Raw genomic sequence first — 18,781 nt, forward strand, 5'->3', positions numbered from 1 at the left:
TGTCCCTGCGCCCTGCGTTGCTCCAGGCCTGGCACAGCTGTGCTGTTTTAGTTTTGTTCTCTCCAATGAAATAAATTTTTACTCACCTTCCATTCACAGTCCGTGTCCTGTCTCTGTGCTGTCCTTGGTCTGGTTGGGGTCCCCGCAGCAGGGAGGAGTCCTGAGGGAGGGGGCTGTCCACCCATCTGGGGAAAGTTATGGGGATTTGGGGTGCAAACAGAAGCCTGGTTTCTGGATGAGGCCCTGGCCCTGCTTTCCGGCACTCAGCCCTGTGCCACCTCCCTTCCTGCTCCCGTTTCCCAGTGGCAGCTTTTCCCTCGCCTATTTCTGTCTCTGCAGGCTCCATCACAGGCGCTGGGCACCAGGGACACAGTCTCAGTGCAGGAAAGGGATTTTCCCAGTACCTCTCCAGGGTCTTAAAACAGCCCCAGGGATGTCTAAACCTCACAGAGCATCTCTCCCATGGGATGTGGTCCTGGGGAGCTGTTGCCTACGCTCAGGGGCTGGATGGGGCAGATGCAAGGGATCCTTTCAGGGCAGAGAAGGGTCCACAGGACGGGAGGGTATGGGAATGGATCATCTGGCAGGCAGCTGGGCCAGATATATCATCTACCCACAGTGCTGGGATGCTGGAATCCATACTGGGATGCAGATACTTGCACCTGGATGCAGGTTCCTGGACAGTGATGCAGATCCTAATACTGGGATTCACAGGCTCATACCAGGATACTCGTTCTAGTGCTGGGATGCACATACCAGGATGCACATACCTGTACTGAGATGCAGGTTTCCCATACCAAGATGCAGATTCCTATAGAAAAATGTACATATCCATACTGGGATGCTGGTAACATACTGGGAAGGACACTCACACTGGGATGCACACACTTATGCTGGAATGCATGTACCTGTACCTGTACCAGCACCGGGATGCTGATACCCATATTGGAATGCTGGCACCCATACTGGGATGCTGATACCCACATCGAGATGCTGGTACCCATATTGAGATGCTGGTACTCCTGCTGGGATGCTGGTAACATACTGGGATGGACACTCTCACACTGGGATGCACATACCTGTACCTGTACCAGTACCAGGATGCTGATATCCATACTGGGGTGCTGGTACCCATACTGGGATGCTGGTGCCCACGCCAGGATGCTGTTACCCATGCTGGGACACTAATACCCATATCACGTTGCCGGTACCCATACTGGGATGCACGTGTCCATACCAGGATGCTGGTACCCATACTGGGATATTGGTACCCATATCAAGATGCTGTTACATGCTGGGACACTACTACCCATATTATGGTGCCGGTACCCTTACCGGGATGCTGGTACCCATACTGGGACACCGGTACCCTTACCGAGACTCCGGTACCCATACGGGGATGCACGAACCCATATCAGCTCTCGCAGGTTCCCGGTGCCGCCTGGCCCCCCGCAGCCCATCACAGCACGCGGGATCGGTGCTGCGGGCGGGTCGGAGCGGCCGCTGTTCTCAGGCTGTAGGACCGGGGGGGGGTTAAGGGGAGGACGACGGCGAAAAGGGGGGAGCGCGGCGAGGAGGGGGAGCGCTGCGCCGCGCGCTGCGGCGGGGGCGGCTCCGTTCGGCTTCGCTCCCGCCCCCGCCTCCGCCGCCGCCCCGCTGCCACCGGCGGCTCCCGGCGCACGCAGCTCGCTGCCGGGCCCGGCGCAACGCGGGGCTGGCGGGGAGAGCCGCCCCCCCCGCCGCCCCCGCCGCCCGCTCCGCTCCCCTGCCCGGCTCGCCGGCCCCGGGCGCGGGGGAGCGGCGGAGCCCGGTGCCCGCCGGGTGCATGGACAGGAGCTCCCTGCTGCAGCTCATCCAGGAGCAGGTGAGAGCCCGGGGTGGGGGGGGGGCTCCGAAAGGGGGGAGCTTCGTGCCCCGTGCCCCCAAACCGCGCGCGCGTGGTGCCGCTGAGGCCGCGCAGCTCAGCTCACTTGTGGCCTCCCCCGGGATCCCTGAAGGACGGCGGGGTGCTGAGCGCCGGGGGCGTTGGATGGACCCCCCCCCCAGAACCGACAGCCCCGCTGCGGGCTCGGAGCCCCGTGACCTGATTGCGGGAGCGGCGTTGCTGCGTAGCGCAGGGCAGGATCCGGCTCCGCCGCGATACCGCTCGGTTCTCCCCGGCCCCGCAGCCCGGCACCTCCCGGCGGCCCCGGCGGTGCGTCCCGATCCAACCCGAGCAGAGCCGGCAGCATCGCCGCGGGCTGGGAGGGGATTCATCGTGGGGTTCGCGGAGCCCCTCTCGCCCCCCGGCTGCCTCCGTGACCTTGGGCGAGTCCCCCGCTCCCCGCTGGACGCTGCGGTGCCGGGGTCACGCCGGTGCCCCGCAGCCCTTCGGCACGGAGTGGCTCCTCGTTGGGCCCCCCCCGGCGTTGTGTGCAGGGAGATGCCTCCAAACCATCGGTGGCTCCCAGTGCTTGGTGTATGAGAAGATGTGTGCTGGGTCCTGGTGTGGCACAGCACGTGGCATGTGTGTGGTGGGTGGACAAGGGGTACCTGGTGCTCCCTGTCTCTGTGCGTTGGTGGCTGTTGTGATGCTGTGCACATCCTGCATCCAAACGTGCACCCTGACTCTACACCAACCCTGCACCCAAACTGTGCACCCAACCCTTCACCTCAAACCTACACCCAATCCTATACCAACCCTACAACCAGCCCTACACCTAATACTACACCCAATCCAACACCCAAACCTGCACCCATACCTCCACACAACCCTACTCCCAACCCTTCACCCAATCCTTCATCCCAGCTCTACAGTCAACCCTGCACCCAACCCTGCACCCAACCCTACACCCAACCCTGCACCCATCCCTGCAACCCAACTCTGCACCCCAGTTCTGTACCCAATCTTACACCCAATCCTATACCCAACCATGCACCCAACCCTGTGCTCCCACTCTGCACTCAGTGGGGATGGGGCACCCAGTAGTATGGGGTGCCCAATGGTGTGTTTTACCTGTTGGTCACGGGGTGCCCAGTTGCATGGGGTATCCTTTGGACAAGAGGTGCCCATTCAGTGTGGGGTGCCCCAGCACAGGTGCTGTGGAGCCGGGAAATGCAGGTGCATGGGAGCTGTGAGGGAGAAGGAGAAGGAGGAGGAGGAGGAGGAGGAGGAGGAGGAGGCTGTGCCAGCACCGCGCGTGTGTTTGGCTTCATGGCTTCCTGGCTGGCAGGCTGCTGGCGGTGGGGAAATAACTGAGTGGGAGAGTGGTGGCTGCGTGGCTCGCCGTGGGGATGGCACAATGGGGATGGCACAGCTCTGTGATTTGCACAGCATAGAGCATGGGGGGGCAAGTGGCATGGGGTGGCAGCAATCCAGGTCTCCCAGCTGCTTAGGGATGCAGGTTCCCACGCTGGGATGCAGGTTCCTGTGCCAGGATGCAGCCTGGCCATGCCCGTGATGTTCTCCCTGCAGCTTGACCCTGAGAACACCGGTTTCATCGGCGTGGAGACGTTTGCCAGCCTCGTGCACAGCCATGAGCTGCCCCTGGATCCTGCCAAGCTGGACATGCTGGTGGCCCTGGCACAGGGCAATGATGAAGGGCAGGTCTGCTATCAGGAGCTGGTAGACCTGGTCAGTGCAGGGGTGACACGGCGATGGGAGCGGGTGGGTGCCATCTTTTTGGGTGTGAATGGATGGGACAGGATGGAACGGGATGGGATGGGACGAGATGGGGTGGGATGGGATGGGATGGGATGGGATGAGATGGGATGGGATGGGATGGGATGGGATGGGATGGGATGGGATGGGATGGGATGGAGTGGGCACCCTCCAGTGCAAGCCAGGACCGGGTGCCCGCAGCTGGTTGTGGCGATGGTGGCCACAGGCTCTCTCCACAGATCAGCAGCAAGCGCTCAAGCAGCTTCAAACGTGCCATCGCCAACGGGCAGCGAGCCCTGCCCCGGGATGGGCTCCTCGATGAGACTGGGCTGGGCTTCTACAAGCGTTTCGTTCGCTACGTGGCCTATGAGATCCTGCCCTGTGAGATGGACCGGCGCTGGTACTTCTACCAACACCGCACGTGTCCCCCACCTGTCTTCATGGCAGCTGTCACCCTCACCCAGGTGCCTGAACCCAGCCGCTGTGTGGTGCCCGTGGGGTCTTAGACCTAGAGTGGGTTGGGTGATCCCAAATGTGATGCTGTGTTCCCCGTGAGATCTCAGACCTGTGGTGGAAGGGACAGCTGACCCCATGTGTAATGTTCCCATCTCCAACGGGGTCTCAGCCCCAAGGTGACCCTGGCTGCGATGCGCCAATGCCCTCAGGATGCCAAGGGGCGAATGTCCCCAGTGGTGATGTCCCCCTGCAGGACAGGAGTGTCTCTGCAGTGCTGGGGTGCAACGGTCCTGTGCTTTTCCACAGATCATCGTGTTCCTGTGCTATGGGGCCCGGCTGAACAAGTGGGTGCTGCAGACCTATCACCCTGAGTATATGAAGAGCCCCCTGGTTTACCACCCCGGGCACCGCGCCCGCGCTTGGCGCTTCCTCACCTACATGTTCATGCACGTGGGGTGAGTCCCTGCTCTCAGCGGGATTCCTCCAGCTCATCCCATCCCACATGTTGCCTTACGGTGTCCCATGGTGTCCCCTGCAGGCTGGAGCAGCTAGGGTTCAATGCCCTCCTGCAGCTGATGATCGGGGTGCCCCTGGAGATGGTGCACGGCATCCTGCGCATCAGCTTCCTCTACCTGGCCGGTGTCCTTGCAGGTGGGCACATGCCTGTCCCCATCCCCATTCCTGCTGTCCCTCTGTCCCTGATTAATGGGGAACGTGTGGCAGGGTCCCTCACCGTCTCCATCACGGACATGCGGGCACCTCTGGTTGGAGGCTCAGGTGGGGTGTATGCACTCTGCTCGGCGCATCTCGCCAACGTCGTCATGGTCAGCAGTGGGGGCACCTCGGGGGGTGGGCAGCAAGGGGTGAGGTTTGGGGGTGGGCATCGTGAGGAGAGCATCCCTGGGTGGGCACCAGGGGGTGGGTGTCATGGGGTGAGGTTGTGGGACGGGTTTTGTGAGTTGTGAATCCTGGTGTAAGATCGTGGGGTGGGCATAATGAGGTGGGCGTCACTGGGTGGGCACCGTGGAGTGAGAGTGCAGGGTGGATAGCGTGGGGTGGGCAGCATGGAGAAGGCATCGTTGTGTGAGATGATGGGGTGGGTGTCGTGGGGTGAAACTGTGGGACAGCGCCGTGGGGTTGACGTAATATGGTTGGTTTCGTGGGATGAAATTGTAGGGCGGGCATCATGGGTTGGGCATCATGGGATGAGATTGTGGAGTGAATACCATGGGATGGGCACCTAGGGTGAGTCTGTAGGGTGGTCTTCGTGGGATAGGCATCATGGGGTTAAGACCATTGGGACGAGAACACGGTTTGGGCATCAAGGGGTTGTGCCACTGGAGGGCGGCACCTTGGGTTGGCACGGCTGGCAAGCAGGGCCCGGGGCACACCGTGGGGACGGGGCTCAGCTCTGCGGGGTGCCCCATGCCCACCCACCCATCCGTCCGCCCTCAGAACTGGGCCGGGATGCGTTGCCCCTACAAACTGCTGCGCATGGTGCTGGCGCTGGTGTGCAGTGAGTACGGGGACAGCGGGGACGGGGTTGGGGTCAGCGGCTCGGGTGAGGATTCCGATGCCACCGCCGCTGTCCCGCAGTGAGCTCGGAGGTGGGACGCGCCGTGTGGCTCCGCTTCTCGCCTCCGCTGCCAGCATCGGGTCCGCAGCCCAGCTTCATGGCACACCTGGCGGGGGCCATCGTGGGCATCAGCATGGGGCTGACCATCCTGCGCAGCTACGAGGAGAGCCTGCGGGACCAGTGCGGCTGGTGGGTGGTGCTGCTCTCTTACGGCACCTTCCTGCTCTTCGCCGTCTTCTGGAACATCTTCGCCTACGACCTCCTGGGGGCACAAATCCCACCTCCGCCCTAAGGACCCCCCTCCCCCTTTATCCTCCCTATAGATGCCCTTTTTCTAGCGATGGCCAAAGGCCCGGCGGATGGGGGGGTCCCCGCGCGGCACATGGGGACGTGCTGCCCCCTCGGTGCTAGCGACCGCGCTGGGCCCCTCCGTGCCCCCCCACCGTGTGAAGGATGCTTCAGCCCCGTCAGCACAGAGCTCCACCCTGGGAATGGCCCCCGCAGCCCCTTCCCGGGCTCCCCGAAAATCTGTGTCCCCCTCCTCTCCCCCCAATCCCGGGAATAGCGGGGCCCAACGTGGAGCCATTTATTTTTCTATGCCAAAAGAACCGTCCGCAGGGGGGTGAGGGTGGGAGGGGGAAAGCGAAGCCCCCAGTGCCCCCCCCGGCCTCGCGCTGCTGCCGGTGCCCCCTAAAAAGCTGTTATGGGGTGAGGGTGGGGGAACTGCCCGCCCACCCCTCCCTTTTTTTGGAGTAGAAATAAATATTTTGCACACGGCCCCTCCCTGGGGGGTGCTTTGTGGGTGAGGGTTATTAATTTGGGGTTAATTAAGGATTGCCCGCTGAGTTAATTAGGGCAGCGCTCATGCGAGAAAGAGGGAACCCGGGGATGGGTTACTGGGGCGGAAAACGGGGGCGGGAGGGGGCAGCGCGCCGACGGGAACACAGAACAAGCCCCGCCTCTTTCCCCGCCCTCAACGCGCAGACCACGCCCACTAAAGATGATCAACGCCCACCACAGGCCACGCCTACAAAACGAACCACGCCCACAAAACGAACCACGCCCACAAAACCCGTAGGGCCACGCCCACCCGTCTGAAGCCCCGCCCCGGAAGTGGAGGGGCGGGGCGGCGCTGTCGCAGTGCGCGGCCGGAGGCAGCGGAGCCGCCGGCCCCCAACGGCCGGGTCGGGCCGGGCCATGAAGGGGAAGGAGGAACGGGAGCGGGAGGGCGGCGGCGGTGCGGCCGGGCCGGGGGCCGCGGGGCCGGGAGCGGGGGGAGGCAGCCCCGAGAAGAGCCACAGCGCGCAGGAGCACAAGGAGCAGGGCAACCGGCTCTTCGGCGGCCGCAAGTACCCCGAGGCCGCTGCCGCCTATGGCCGCGCCATCGTGAGTGTCTCCCGGGTCCAGGCCTCCCCGCCTGCTCCCACCACCCGGTCCTCCCTTGTCCCGATCTGCCGGTGCCCCTCTATCCCGGCCCTGCCCTCCCCAACTATGCCCACCTATCCAGGGCCCTGGCCCCCCCAGCCCGGTGTCCCCCTGCCCAAGGCCCTGTTGTCGTTCCCCTTCCCCCGGGTGTCCCTCTGTCCGGGGCCCCGTCATTATCTGGTGCCCCCTTGCCCAGGGCCCTGTCCTCTCACCCCCTGGCATCCCCCTGCTCAAGGCTCTGTCTGTCTGCCCCCCCCTCCCCCACCCCCGGTGTCCTCTCCCTGTTTTCAGGGCCGTGTAGTTACCCTGGTCATCTCCTGCCCACAGCCCTGTCCTCACCGGTGGCTGTAAGGCTGTGGGGCCAGGCTACTCTCCACACCTCCCTATGGAGCTACAGCTCCTAACTTGTCTCCTTCCTGCTGAGCTGGCATTCCAAGGCCGGGTGACAGCACCCTCTTGTCCCACGCCCGTCACTTTGTCACCTGGCTGCTCCTCGTGGCATCCCCGTGGGCAGGGAGGTGACGCATGGTTGCCCCGCAGAACCGGAACCCTTTGGTGGCCGTGTATTACACCAACCGGGCGCTGTGCTACCTGAAGATGCAGCAGCACGACAAGGCACTGGCTGACTGCAAGCGGGCCCTGGAGCTGGATGGGCAGTCGGTCAAGGCGCACTTCTTCCTGGGGCAGTGCCAGATGGAGATGGAGAACTATGACGAGGCCATCGCCAACCTGCAGAGAGGTGAGTGGCGGCCAGGAGAGGGCTGTCCCCATGGTGTGGCAGGACTCAGATCTGCTTTGTTTCCCCCCTCCCACTGCAGCCTATAACCTCGCCAAGGAGCAGCGGCTGAATTTTGGGGATGACATCCCCAGCGCGCTGCGCATCGCCAAGAAGAAGCGCTGGAACAGCATTGAGGAAAAGCGGATCAATCAAGAGAACGAGCTGCACTCTTACCTGACCAGGCTGATCATGGCCGAGAAGGAAAGGTAACGGCAGCCTTTATTCCACTTGACTTCCTGAGCCCCAAGGTGGGGGCGATGTGTGTGAGACAGGAGGTGGGAGAAGGAGCGAGCTGCTGGGAGGACCTCAGAGTGCCATGAGGCTGTTGCAGCTCTGAGTGCAGCACCCCTATGCCTGCAGTGTGCAGAGCCCTGGGGCTGGGTCAGCAGCAGTGTCTTGTTGTTGCTGCTGCTCTGTGCTTTCACCACTGCCTCTGTCACAGGGAGCTGGCTGAGTGCCGGAAGGCTCAGCAAGAAGAAAACGTGGATGAGAGCCGGGGCCGTGTTCAGCTGGCCGGCATTGAGGCCAAACATGTGAGTGACTGTGTGGGCAAAGCAGGCAGGAGGGAAGCAGGGCTTCCCAAAGCCTCCCTGGTGCTGCTCCCTCCTCTCTCTGGCTCCACACGAGCTGCTGTCACAGGATTTTCATCCCCCTTGTGCGTTCTTCTGTCCCCTGTGCTGTCACCCTCCTGTCCCAGCCAGGCAGCGGTGCTGCTGCTCGTGCCCTGCCAGCTGCATGCCCGTGATTCCTCGACAGCTGTGCAATGGGAGCAGCTCGTGGCTGCCTGTAGGTCTGCATGGTGTCCTGGAGCAGAGGACTAATCCTGGGATAAAAATAGCCCTGCAAAGGATGGTTATTTTTAAGCTGGATCATTTTTGCCACGCAGTTCGGCCTAGAGGGGTGGGAACCAGGGGCTGTGAAACAAAGAATCTGGCTCTGAACCTGTGGCCGGATCCCTGCCCGCTCTGTGGGCTTGGTCCCTTCTGTGGGCAATAAGTGCTCGGAGCAGCCACAAAGTGTGGGCTTGCTCGCTGCCTGCAGCTTGTTGACATGGAGCTGTGCCCCCACTCAATAAAGGTTCCTCTTCCAGGACAAGTACCTGGCAGACATGGATGAACTCTTCTCTCAGGTGGATGAGAAAAGGAAGGTGAGTGTACCCCTGCACATGCTCCCTGCTCTCCCCAGCCGAGACTGCTTGCTGTATCCTCTTTAGTCCCTGCTGCCAATGTGGACTTAAATCTTCCTCTGTCTGAGCTGATGCGCTGCACGGCTGCGTCCTCACCACCTCTCAGCCCTTTGTTATTTTTGCTGCTGCAAACTTAACCCAGCTCTGCTTCACTCGAGCCAGAAGCGCGACATCCCTGACTACCTATGCGGGAAGATCAGTTTTGAGTTGATGAGAGAGCCCTGCATCACACCCAGCGGGATCACGTACGACAGGAAGGACATAGAGGAACACCTCCAGGTACTGCAGAGCTGTGGGCTCTTCTTCGCTGCTGCCTCCTCCCCTGGCAGCAACGGGGAGTTTTGTGCTCAGATGCTGCACCCCACCCCCCCGTGCTGCTGGCCTGGGGCCAGGCACGCAGTGTAACCGGTTCCTGGCCACCTCCCTTGCAGCGCGTGGGTCATTTCGATCCTGTGACGCGGAGTCCCCTTACCCAGGACCAGCTCATCCCCAACCTCGCCATGAAGGAGGTGATCGACGCCTTCATCTCAGAGAACGGCTGGGTTGAAGATTACTGATGGCCGAGGGGTGATGCTGCTCCCCTCCCTTTTCCCCCCTCCCCCCCGTGGGCTCTCCCCAGCTGCAGGCTGCTCGTGCTGGGCTGGCACCCTGCCTTACTCCCTGTCTATCTGTCCCCATCTGCTCTGGGTGCCCAGAGACCCATCAGCAGTGCTGAGTGAGGGTCCATCGCCTTCTCCCCTTCCTGCAGAACTGTAGCAGCTGGGTGGGAGCGTGGTGCTGGGGGAGCCCTGGCTGCTGGAGTGGGAGGGGGCCAGGAAGGGCCCAACAGTGTTATCATCGCTCCGAGGGAAGAGACAGGACCCCTCCATGCTGACAATCTCCAAAGGTCACACCCTGTGAAGCTGCCTGGGGTGAGTGCTGGTGCTCCCTGCACTGCTCCGGCCACATCCCCTCCCTGTGTACATAGGTTTTCTTCCCATTCCATCACCTGTGGGGACAGAGTCGTGTCTCACTGGTTTCTGTAAATAGCCATGTGCTGGGGTGGGAGATGTTTTCTCTGCCTGTCCTGCCTTGCTCTGGGGCTTCTGGGAAACCACTGTCCCTAGGCTGGAAGGGGTGGCTGCCTGCATCTATCCTCCCCTGCCAGCCTTGGGGCTGGGGTTCCTGGGACCAGATTCATTTTCCTTCTACTGAAATCCCTTTTGAGAAGAAAAAACAAAACAGAAAACCACCAACCCTGCATTGGACTGAGGCTGCAGTGCGGGGTGGCATCGGCGTTGCTGGGTGGTCGGCCTGCAGCCTGCCTGGCTTTTGAGTGCTTTCTGGACAGTTTGCCAATGTCATTAAAAGAAAATGAAACAAAAAACATTCAGCAATAAATGTGGAAAGAGCTCGACTGCTTCAGGAACCTCTCTGCAGTGGGCTGGGATAGCAGTGCACTGCCCAGTTGGAGAGGCAGCTGTCCCAGGCGTGTCCTGGGGGCTTGTGCTGATGCATTTGAGCTTTTTTGTGCCTGGGTAAACCTGAGCTAGTCCTTTGGGACACCAGAGATGAGACTGGAAGGTGTGGCACTGGGGTGTAGAGATGCATAGCAACCCACTAACAGTGGCTGGGACCTGGGGGCTGTTTGCTTCCATCCCCCTTTTGCTGCCTTGGGATCAGTGCTGGCACCGAGGCACAGGTTCAGCCACCCCTGCACCCAGCAAAGGGCGGCAGCAGCCCCCATGCCTGACCCACCCTGCCGGGGTGGGCTGAGGTTCATCCCAGCTGTGGACAATGGGGATGGTGTAACACCTGCAGCACTACATTGGTGTGTCAAGTTTAATCCAAGCGGGTGTGAAAAACCCAGTTAAAAACCACAGTTCAGGTGCTTGGTCCCAAAATCAGGCTTTGAGGGGCGGCTGTTGGCACTGCCCTGGTCCCAAGCTCATGGGATGCTCTGGGATGTTGGTGGCAGTCCTCAGACACAGTGGAATGTGGGCACCTGGTGCTACCCCAGGAAGGTGGAGATGAAGACACTGGTGTCCAGGTTGAGTGTGGCGTGCCACCAGCGGTCAGGGAAATACAGCACCTGCAGGAGAGCACAGCAAGAGTGCTTTTTGGGTCTGGGGAGGCAGCCCTGTGCCCTCCTGTGCTTCACAGCAGGGTGAGGAGGGCACGGAGCCGCTGCAGGACTCACCTCACCGGGCCGGATGGTGCACTCCAGTGGTCGTTCCTCTGGTGGCAGCGTGGGGTAGGTGTGCTGGAGCCAGGCCAGCGTGGTCTCATTGGGGTGGAAGTGGGGTGTTTTATCGGGTGGGTAGAGGAACCAGCGCTGGAAGGAAGGCAGCAAGGAGGCTCAGCCTTCAGTGATCCCTCAACGCACCCCAGTTTTCCCTATGGGCAGCGCTCACCTTCCTGCCAAAGATCACCTCGGAGTAACCGGGGCCGTGCCAGTGGAAGGGAACGCCAGAGCCTGAGCCTAAGGGGTGAAACGTGTGCTGTGCCAGCGCTGTGCCCATACCCCACACCCAGCCTGGCACCCACCTGCAATCCCAAAGCTGTAGGCTCCGCTGGTGCCTGGGATGTGGAAAGGTGGTGGCACGTAGTGCTGGAAAAGGGATCCCCACTCAGTGAAGTTGTTGTCCCCGAAGAAATAGAGGGTGTCTGTGGGAAGGGGCGGGCGGCAAGGAGCCATGAGGAGCAGCGAGGGAGAGGTGCTGGAAGTGGGTGCATGTAGGGGCTGTGCTACCCACCACTGCCCAGCGCTGCTGGGTCCTGCGGCTTCAGGAGCCGCTCCACGTACTCCTGGAAGGGGACATCCACTGCGGGCAGAGGGACAGCTCAGGGAGCTGCGGGGATAGCGGGATGGAGGCAGACAGCCCCCCCCGTGCCCTCACCTTTGCGGTAGGAGTACGTGTTGGCCGTGCTGAGCCGCACCAGGCGCTCCCCGTAGGCAGCAAGCAGCTTCTGGCGGGTGCAGAGGGCCCGAAAAGCCTGCAGGCCAAATCATCACCAACCCCGCAGCCGCTGCTGAGCTCGCTGCCACCCAACCCAGCGTTCCCGGCACTCACCGAGTTGTCGGTGACCCCGCGGAGGATGACGGGCCGGGAGAAGGCGAACCTGGCAGAGAGCAGCGCGACCGGGGGGATCCCCAGCGGGCACCGGGAGCTGAGACCCCCCCGAGGACAGCGGGGCTGCCCCTCTCACCCCGCTATATCTCCCCCCTCCCCCACCCCGGAGCCGCCCGTACCGCTGCAGGAAGAGCGCGGGGCTCATGGAGCCGTCGGTTCTCAACACCGTGCACCGCTGCTCCTCCGGCACATCGCCCGCCTGCCTGCAACGAGAGCGCGCTCGGTGCCGGCACCGGTAACAGCAGCAGCAGCAGCAGCAGCAGCAGCATGCCGCCTTACCAGCCGCCTGCATCGCCTGCGAGCCGGGCCTGGGCCCAGGCCAAGGGCAGCAGCACCGCCAACAGCCGCCACGCTGCCGCCATGGCAGCGGCCTCGGGACTACAGCTCCCGGCATGCACCGCGCCGCACCACGCTACGGCGTCCGGTGAGGGACTCGCCTTAAAGGGGCTACGCCTTAAAGGGGCTACGCCTTAAAGGGGCTACGCCTTAAAGGGGCCACAGCTGCGCCCGTGGAAGGTAGCCTCCACAGGGTGTAAAGCAACAAGAAGCCGTGCTCAGCTTTGGATTTAATTCAGTACAAAATGGCTGCCCCCAGAAATAAATACAAAGAGAGGGGTGGGAGGGCTGAAGGCTGCATTGCTGCAGCAGAAACCTCCCAGCACCGCTTCCTGTTCCCCAGCCCCCACAGTCCTGCTGCCCCCGTGCTGCTGTTGGGCTCAGGTGTACTCGCAGAGGTGGCCACAACCTGCCGGGCAGTGTGAGCTGGTCTCCAGCCACTTCATGATGTGCTGCAGATGGCCGCCGTGGCTGCAGCCCTGGCACCAGACAAAGAGCCCCTTCACCACGTGGTGGCACACGGCGCACATGCTGGCACACTGCCGACACCTGTGCCGGAGAGAAGGGGTGAGTAAAGAGCCTGATGCTGTGCCCCCCCATCCTCCTGGTCCCCCTCGCTCTCGAGCCCTCACCTGTCACAGATCCACCCCCTGTTGCTCATGGGCCGCTTGCAGTTGCTGCAGTTGATGTGGAGAGTGGTGGAGGCTTGGTTGAGGCAGTTGATGGCACGGCAAGTGCTCAGCTTTATCACCTCGTTGGAGATGTTCCAGAGCTGGAAGCGCTGCAGCAGGTCGATGTAGGAGGTGTACCAGTGCTCCTGGGGATGAATGCACACAGCTCAGTGCCAGCTCCCCAACACCACCCCAACCCCAGCACCATGAGGCAGAGTCCCAGCTCGTTCCCACACCAGCAAGCTGCTGCACCAGCGCTGGAAAGAGCCTTCCAGCAAAGGACTCAGATTAAAAACAGCGAGGAAAAGGCAGAGAGCACCCACTCCAGGAACTGCAGAGGGGCTTCCTTTGGGTACCTGGGTCTGCTCATCGATCTCCTTGCGGATTCGGTCTCCCAGCACAATGAGCACAGACACAGCTGTCTGCACATCCCCCTGCTCGGCATAGAAGAGCAGTGTGTCACGCACAATGGGGTTGAAGAAGTCAGAGGGCAGGCGGTTCTCATAGAGCGAGTGGGAGATGGAGATGAGGGAAAAAGACTCCACGGGTGTCAGGGACACCGTCTCGGCCTCATTGCCGCTGACATGGGGGGAGTCAGCCTTGTCCTGCAAGTGGTCCAGGGCTGATGGGTTGTCCACAATTTCGTGGCGCAGGGGGAAGGCTTCCTGGGGAAGGCTGTACTCCTGCTCTTCTGCTGCAAGGAAAGCCATGGGGAATGAGTACAGGACAGGTGAAGATCCAGCTGGATGGACAGAGGACAGGAGCAGCTCTTGCTCACCGTGTGGGTTCTCGTGGTCCATCATATACAGGTCGTCTTCATCTGCCTCCACGTCTCCCAGCAGGTAGTCTGCAGGGACATCACTGCCCTCTGTTTCCTCATTGTCTGTGTACCCGGGGAGAGAGAAATCAGCACATCCCCCTTGGCACGGGGGGATGCACACCCCAAGGATGTGCCCAAGAATCAGCAAACCCCCGTTACAGGACACATGGATACATTCATCCCTTTATCCCAAAGCAGAGCCACCTATGGCTGGGACTGTGCCACCAGGGATAACCTGAGGAACAACCTCAGGACTCGGACTGTGCCCTATAAACCTTACCCTCATTGTTGATCAGGGTGGAGGAGGAATCCATGAGGATATTTTCTGTGCGGCTTTCTCCTTTGCTGCGATCCAGCCTCGACTCACTGCCCAGCCCAGAGGGGATGTCCTTCAGATTAAAGCTGCGAGAGAGGCCACTTGCTTAATTTAAAAGTCACAGCATACAGACTGGCTTTATGTCTCCAGCTAGCACTTCAAAAAGGCAAGGTAATTTTGCTGAGGGCAAAGTCAGCTGTCCCCACTTTATACCTTAAAAACCTCAATCCACCACAATTGTTAGCACAGCCCTTTCTCCAGTCTGGCATCTCTGTGCACCCATCACAGAGGCGTCTCCTTAAGCAGCTTCAGAGCTGAGCAGACACTTGACTCCATTTCTTGATGTTTACATTCAGCTTAGAAGTGGGTAAATAAGAGCTGCCTCTCTGCATGATGCTCTATTTGTTATGCATCTTTGCTCACAGGCTCCACCAGGACAGAAAAGGAACTGAAAGGAGCTGACACACAGCCACGCTTTCCAGTCTGGATCTGCGGTTTGAGGTGATGGCAGTGACTTGTCTGGCTGCAGACCTTGGCTGGTGGCAGGGCAATGTTTTAAGTTATTGGAGTCTTTGCTGCTTATCCTGGGAGCCCAGCCCTTTCAGGTCTAAGAACTAATTAGGAGCCCTCACTCCTCACTTTCATATGTCATTTGGAAGAGGAAAAACAAGTTTTCCTGCTTCATCAGCACACAGTGAGGTTCCAAACCCCATGAACTACAAACAGAGAGGAGCTGTCCTCTTCCTTCAGAAGAGGAAGACCTCTCTGACTGCAGCAAGATGGGGGAGGGTGGGGGCGTTCTGCATCCCCAAACCCCAACACAGCCAGCTTTATACCCTGTTTCAGACAGAGGAAACAACAGCAGAAGCCTCAGGGCTCAAGGCCAGGCTGGCCCTCTCTTCTCATACCTATATGGGAAACAGCTGCACACAGATGATACCATCCTATATAGCAGCATGGGGCTGAGGCTGGGATTCTGCTCTGCTGCTTGTGGAACTGCTCCGTTACCTGTTCATGAGTGGGAGAGTGGTGCTGCCCTTCCCCATGCTGTGATTGAGGTTGGTGGATGACACGGTGCCAAGGCTGGAGTAGATGATCCGGAGCATCGTCCACGTTTGAGCCACCTGTGTGTGAGAGCTGCAGTCAGACTTCACCTCTTAAAAAGCAGCCTCTGACTCCCATCATCTGTCAATCTACCAAGCTAAGAAGGCCCACGGGGACATCAGGTTTCTGGGCACAGAAAGAAATTTGTGCTTGCTATAGGCAACAGCACTACAGGTCTGTGCTAGGGCTGAGTGAAACCTTCTGAGGACAGCTGCAGGGCAGAGAAGGAACAGAGGGACCGAATAGCAGAGCCAGGACCTCCACCCATGCTCACCTGGTTGCGGTCCAAGCCCTTGGCCACCTTGGCATTGTGGTCACAGAGCTCGGCCAGGGGTCTGCCAGCCAGTGCGTACTGCTTGGCAGTGTGCACAAACCAGTCCATGCTGCCACTTTCTACGTCTGTCTCGAAGACGCTGAGGGCACTGGAGGAGGAGATGTACTCAAACTGCTCTGTGGGGTCCAGTTTGCGCTTGAAAAAGATGGGGTGGCGGCGGTCCCCGATGTAGGGCTTGCGGTTGGAGTCGGAGGAGATGAGACTTTCCTTGGCTGCGAAGGCCAGGTCTCCATAAAGGCTGTAGCACAGCCCCTCGGGATTGGCCCGATCGATGGGCTGGCTGGCATCCTTGAAGATGTGCTGGTAAAGGGTGCTGTCCTTGGAACCGGACAGGAGGAAGTAGGGGTCGTGGAGGTGACGCCACACGATGCCCGTGGTGACATCCTTGTGCTCCTCAAACATGGCAGAGGGGATGAAGGGCCGCCGCACGTCCCAGACGTAGATGTTGTGGTCCACCATCATGGAGCAGGTGGCAATGTGGTGCTTGCACTCTGGCCGCCACTTCACCCGGGCTACAGAGGCAATGGTCTGCACGCAGTAGATTTCCTTGGCCCGCGTGGTGTTCATGTCCCAAACCTTCACCATCTTATCCCGGCCGCCTGTTGCCAGCCAGCCCCTGTGAGAAGGATGAAGGAAGATGATGACATACTGGACAGTGGGACGGGTGGTGCCCACAACACAGATGTAACCATGAGCCTTGTCCACGCCATGGGAGACAGCTGGGCTGCAATCGCATCCTCCCACACATTGACCTTCCACACATTGACCTTCCACCTCTGCACTCAAACAATGAGGTCAGACAGCACCTCTCCCTCCTGTCTCAGAGTAAGGCCCTGCACTTTTGAAACCATGCTCAACTGACAGGCTCCCAGCTCCCCTTACCCACTTCTCCACCCTCAAGAAAACTTGTTTCCATCTTCCAACACCAACGCAAGGCTGGGGTCAGAGAGCCTGCTCTGCTCTGGAAGACCCCATCCCATTTATAAGGCTTTCTGCTGCTAAGCTTGAGCAGCTGGCAGGGCCTGACTCCGTACCCACCGGTCCTCAGGGTGCCAGTCACAGCAGAAGACGGGGCCGTTGTGGGCTGTGAACATCCTCTCATAGCGGTCGGGCCGGCGGATGTCCCACAGCTGCACGTTGCCATTCTCAAAGGTGGCAGCAAAGGTGAAGTAGTCGCGGATGCTGAACTGCACATCACGCACACTCTCCGACTGGCCTGAGCGGGGAGAGAAGTTTTGATGCAGTGGGACACAGCTCCAGCAGTGCTAACAACTGAGAACTGAAAAACCTTGGCAATATTGCTGCTGGGAGAGACATGGAGTCCTCCAGCCCTGAGAAAAGGGAAAGAGGGCCCAGTGCAGTCCCAATGAGCCCACACTGAGCAGCCAAAGCCTCTCAGCTCCCTCCCTGCTGACTCCAAGCACAGGTCTCGTGCTCAACCCTCCTCACGGTTCTGGGCAAGCAGAGGAACAAACAAGAGATTGGGCTCATACCAGAGAAGGTGCTGACAGAGTCCTTCTTGCGCAGGTCAAAGCACTTCATGTAGCCGTCCTGGGAGCCGCTGAGCAGCATATACACCTCGGTGGGGTGGAAGCAGACTTTGTTGACAGTGCGTTTGTGCTCGGTGAACAGCTGGTCCTGCTTATTGCGGGACGGCTTGCCCAGGTTCCAGGTGACCACCACGCCATTGGTGGCGGCTGTGGCCAGGAGGTTCTCATCCATCTGGTGCCACACCACGTCGGCGCAGCTGAAGTTCAGCGAGGGCTTACGGCCCACACGGAGGTTCAGCTTCTCCACAAACTGCTCCTCTTCGATGGAATAGATCTTGAAGATGTTACGGCCGGCCACCACCACCTGGGCTGCGTCGCGGCACACGCTGATGGCGTTGGCAGGGGCGTCCAGGTGACAAAACATGGTGCGCCCTGTCAGGGTGTTGCCCCCCAGGGCCGTGCTCACCCTGGCCATCTTCTCCATGGCTGTCCTCGGCGCAGGGTCCCCTCTCTGGGAGCGGGCTCGGAGGCTGGCAGCCCCGCAGGCTGCATCCAAGCCCCAGCGGCCGCCCCGTGTCCCCTCAGCCAGTGCTGGTCAGGGATGGGCACGGCTCCAGGGTGTTCTGGGTTTGCATCAAATGCGTGGGAAGCAGAGAGGCCAAAACTCACTTGGTACCTGTGAGGAGAGAGACAGAGCTCATGCCAGGCTCAGTGGCCACTCCTTGGGGCGCTCCCCAGGGCTCCCTGCTACCTCTGTGTGTAGGAACAGCTCCCTCTGGGGCCAGGGACTGCTGTGGGACACAGGGACTGCCTGCAGAGCTCCCACTCAGCCCCTCTCCAGCCAGCCAGGCCACCTGAGCCCCTCAGAGCCTGCATTCCCTCATCTCAGGTCCTGCTGTGGCCCACAGCCCCCTCAGAACCCCCTCTGAGTCCCTCAGGGCCCCGCCAGGGCCTGCTGCCACCCCACAGCCTCCTCCGAACCCCCCTCAGAGCCTACTCCCGACCCACAGCTCCCTCAGGACGCTCTTGGAGCCCGCTGTCACCTTCTACGCACCACGGGTTCACCCCTCGGAGCCTCCCATCGCCACCCGTACCGCAGCCCCGCCGGCAGCACGAGACCCGCAGGCCCCGCCGGCCCTGCCGGCCTACGCCCCGCCCACTTCCGCTAAGCCCCGCCCCTTCCGGCGGCTACGGAAAGTGGGGGGGGAACAACACAGTGTCAAGCCGCGCCCCCTAGCCAGGCCACGCCCCTTAATCAAGCCTTTAGTCAGAGCACGCCCCCTAACAGACCACGCCTCATTTTAACCAGGCCACGCCCCATATCTCTGGCCACGCCCACAAAAAGCATCGGAGTGCGTTTGGTGCGGTGGGGAATCGGGGGCATGATGGGGGGATGGGGGTGCACTGGGAGATATGGGAGCTCTATGGTGGGATGTGAGGGCGTGCCGGGGTTGTGGGGAGATGTGGGTGTTTTGGGGGGGTTCTGGAGGCTTGGGGGGGTATGGTGGTGCATAAGGGGATATGTGGGGCGCTGGA

At 60.8% G+C, this 18,781-nt stretch overlaps 4 protein-coding genes across 9 annotated transcripts; 2 read left to right on the forward strand and 2 right to left on the reverse strand.

Annotated features, from left to right (window-relative positions):
- The first annotated feature begins 1,646 nt into the window (after positions 1-1,646).
- On the forward strand, positions 1,647-6,467 carry RHBDL1 (rhomboid like 1). Of its 4 annotated transcripts, XM_085237801.1 has the most exons (8): positions 1,647-1,864; positions 3,455-3,613; positions 3,880-4,104; positions 4,403-4,551; positions 4,635-4,747; positions 4,820-4,920; positions 5,552-5,612; positions 5,693-6,467. In XM_085237801.1, the coding sequence occupies exons 1-8, from the start codon at positions 1,826-1,828 to the stop codon at positions 5,962-5,964; spliced, it is 1,119 nt and encodes a 372-aa protein (XP_085093927.1). In that variant the 5' UTR covers positions 1,647-1,825; the 3' UTR covers positions 5,965-6,467. The 4 variants fall into 4 exon arrangements, with proteins under 4 accessions (XP_085093927.1, XP_085093929.1, XP_085093928.1 ...); XM_085237803.1 differs by lacking the exon at positions 3,880-4,104; XM_085237800.1 differs by lacking the exon at positions 1,647-1,864 and having other exon boundaries at positions 2,050-3,613.
- Positions 6,468-6,775: 308 nt separating this feature from the next.
- On the forward strand, positions 6,776-10,454 carry STUB1 (STIP1 homology and U-box containing protein 1). Its single transcript, XM_085237524.1, has 7 exons — positions 6,776-7,058; positions 7,638-7,836; positions 7,916-8,081; positions 8,318-8,408; positions 8,966-9,022; positions 9,224-9,340; positions 9,493-10,454. Exons 1-7 carry the CDS (start codon positions 6,870-6,872, stop codon positions 9,616-9,618), a joined length of 945 nt encoding a protein of 314 aa, XP_085093650.1. The 5' UTR covers positions 6,776-6,869; the 3' UTR covers positions 9,619-10,454.
- A 410-nt stretch (positions 10,455-10,864) lies between these two features.
- JMJD8 (jumonji domain containing 8) lies at positions 10,865-12,609 on the reverse strand. The gene is made up of 9 exons (XM_085237526.1): positions 12,454-12,609; positions 12,294-12,377; positions 12,115-12,163; positions 11,941-12,037; positions 11,797-11,865; positions 11,588-11,707; positions 11,455-11,522; positions 11,241-11,375; positions 10,865-11,132 (listed from the first exon to the last, which is right to left on the reverse strand). The coding sequence occupies exons 1-9, from the start codon at positions 12,534-12,536 to the stop codon at positions 11,052-11,054; spliced, it is 786 nt and encodes a 261-aa protein (XP_085093652.1). The 5' UTR covers positions 12,537-12,609; the 3' UTR covers positions 10,865-11,051.
- A 119-nt stretch (positions 12,610-12,728) lies between these two features.
- Positions 12,729-18,449, reverse strand: WDR24 (WD repeat domain 24). Of its 3 annotated transcripts, none has more exons than XM_019620671.3 (10): positions 18,300-18,449; positions 17,249-17,921; positions 16,794-16,971; positions 15,696-16,371; positions 15,326-15,441; positions 14,282-14,403; positions 13,960-14,064; positions 13,538-13,872; positions 13,143-13,327; positions 12,729-13,059 (listed from the first exon to the last, which is right to left on the reverse strand). In XM_019620671.3, exons 2-10 carry the CDS (start codon positions 17,727-17,729, stop codon positions 12,891-12,893), a joined length of 2,367 nt encoding a protein of 788 aa, XP_019476216.1. In that variant the 5' UTR covers positions 17,730-17,921; positions 18,300-18,449; the 3' UTR covers positions 12,729-12,890. The 3 variants fall into 3 exon arrangements, with proteins under 3 accessions (XP_019476216.1, XP_010717632.1, XP_010717634.1); XM_010719330.4 differs by having other exon boundaries at positions 13,538-13,875; XM_010719332.4 differs by having other exon boundaries at positions 13,538-13,875; positions 18,289-18,437.
- Positions 18,450-18,781: the final 332 nt, after the last annotated feature.

The sequence above is a fragment of the Meleagris gallopavo genome, chromosome 16 (genome assembly GCF_905368555.1).
Source record: "Meleagris gallopavo chromosome 16, MGAL_WU_HG_1.1, whole genome shotgun sequence".
NCBI lineage: Eukaryota > Metazoa > Chordata > Aves > Galliformes > Phasianidae > Meleagris > Meleagris gallopavo.

Excerpts from the sequence above, each read along its gene's own strand:
- RHBDL1 (XM_085237800.1), top strand. The coding sequence starts at position 3,398 with ATGCAGGTTCCTGTGCCAGGATGCAGCCTGGCCATGCCCGTGATGTTC. Across the intron at positions 4,105-4,402 it reads CAGCTGTCACCCTCACCCAG|ATCATCGTGTTCCTGTGCTA; the intron begins GTGCCTGAACCC and ends GCTTTTCCACAG. Across the intron at positions 4,552-4,634 it reads TACATGTTCATGCACGTGGG|GCTGGAGCAGCTAGGGTTCA; the intron begins GTGAGTCCCTGC and ends TGTCCCCTGCAG.
- STUB1 (XM_085237524.1), top strand. The coding sequence starts at position 6,870 with ATGAAGGGGAAGGAGGAACGGGAGCGGGAGGGCGGCGGCGGTGCGGCC. Across the intron at positions 7,837-7,915 it reads CATCGCCAACCTGCAGAGAG|CCTATAACCTCGCCAAGGAG; the intron begins GTGAGTGGCGGC and ends CTCCCACTGCAG. Across the intron at positions 8,082-8,317 it reads ATCATGGCCGAGAAGGAAAG|GGAGCTGGCTGAGTGCCGGA; the intron begins GTAACGGCAGCC and ends CCTCTGTCACAG.
- JMJD8 (XM_085237526.1), bottom strand. The coding sequence starts at position 12,536 with ATGGCGGCAGCGTGGCGGCTGTTGGCGGTGCTGCTGCCCTTGGCCTGG. Across the intron at positions 11,376-11,454 it reads AGGTGATCTTTGGCAGGAAG|CGCTGGTTCCTCTACCCACC; the intron begins GTGAGCGCTGCC and ends CCTTCCTTCCAG. Across the intron at positions 11,133-11,240 it reads GCACCATCCGGCCCGGTGAG|GTGCTGTATTTCCCTGACCG; the intron begins GTGAGTCCTGCA and ends GCTCTCCTGCAG.
- WDR24 (XM_010719330.4), bottom strand. The coding sequence starts at position 17,729 with ATGGAGAAGATGGCCAGGGTGAGCACGGCCCTGGGGGGCAACACCCTG. Across the intron at positions 15,442-15,695 it reads AGGGCTTGGACCGCAACCAG|GTGGCTCAAACGTGGACGAT; the intron begins GTGAGCATGGGT and ends TCTCACACACAG. Across the intron at positions 14,065-14,281 it reads CACCCTGATCAACAATGAGG|ACAATGAGGAAACAGAGGGC; the intron begins GTAAGGTTTATA and ends CCGGGTACACAG.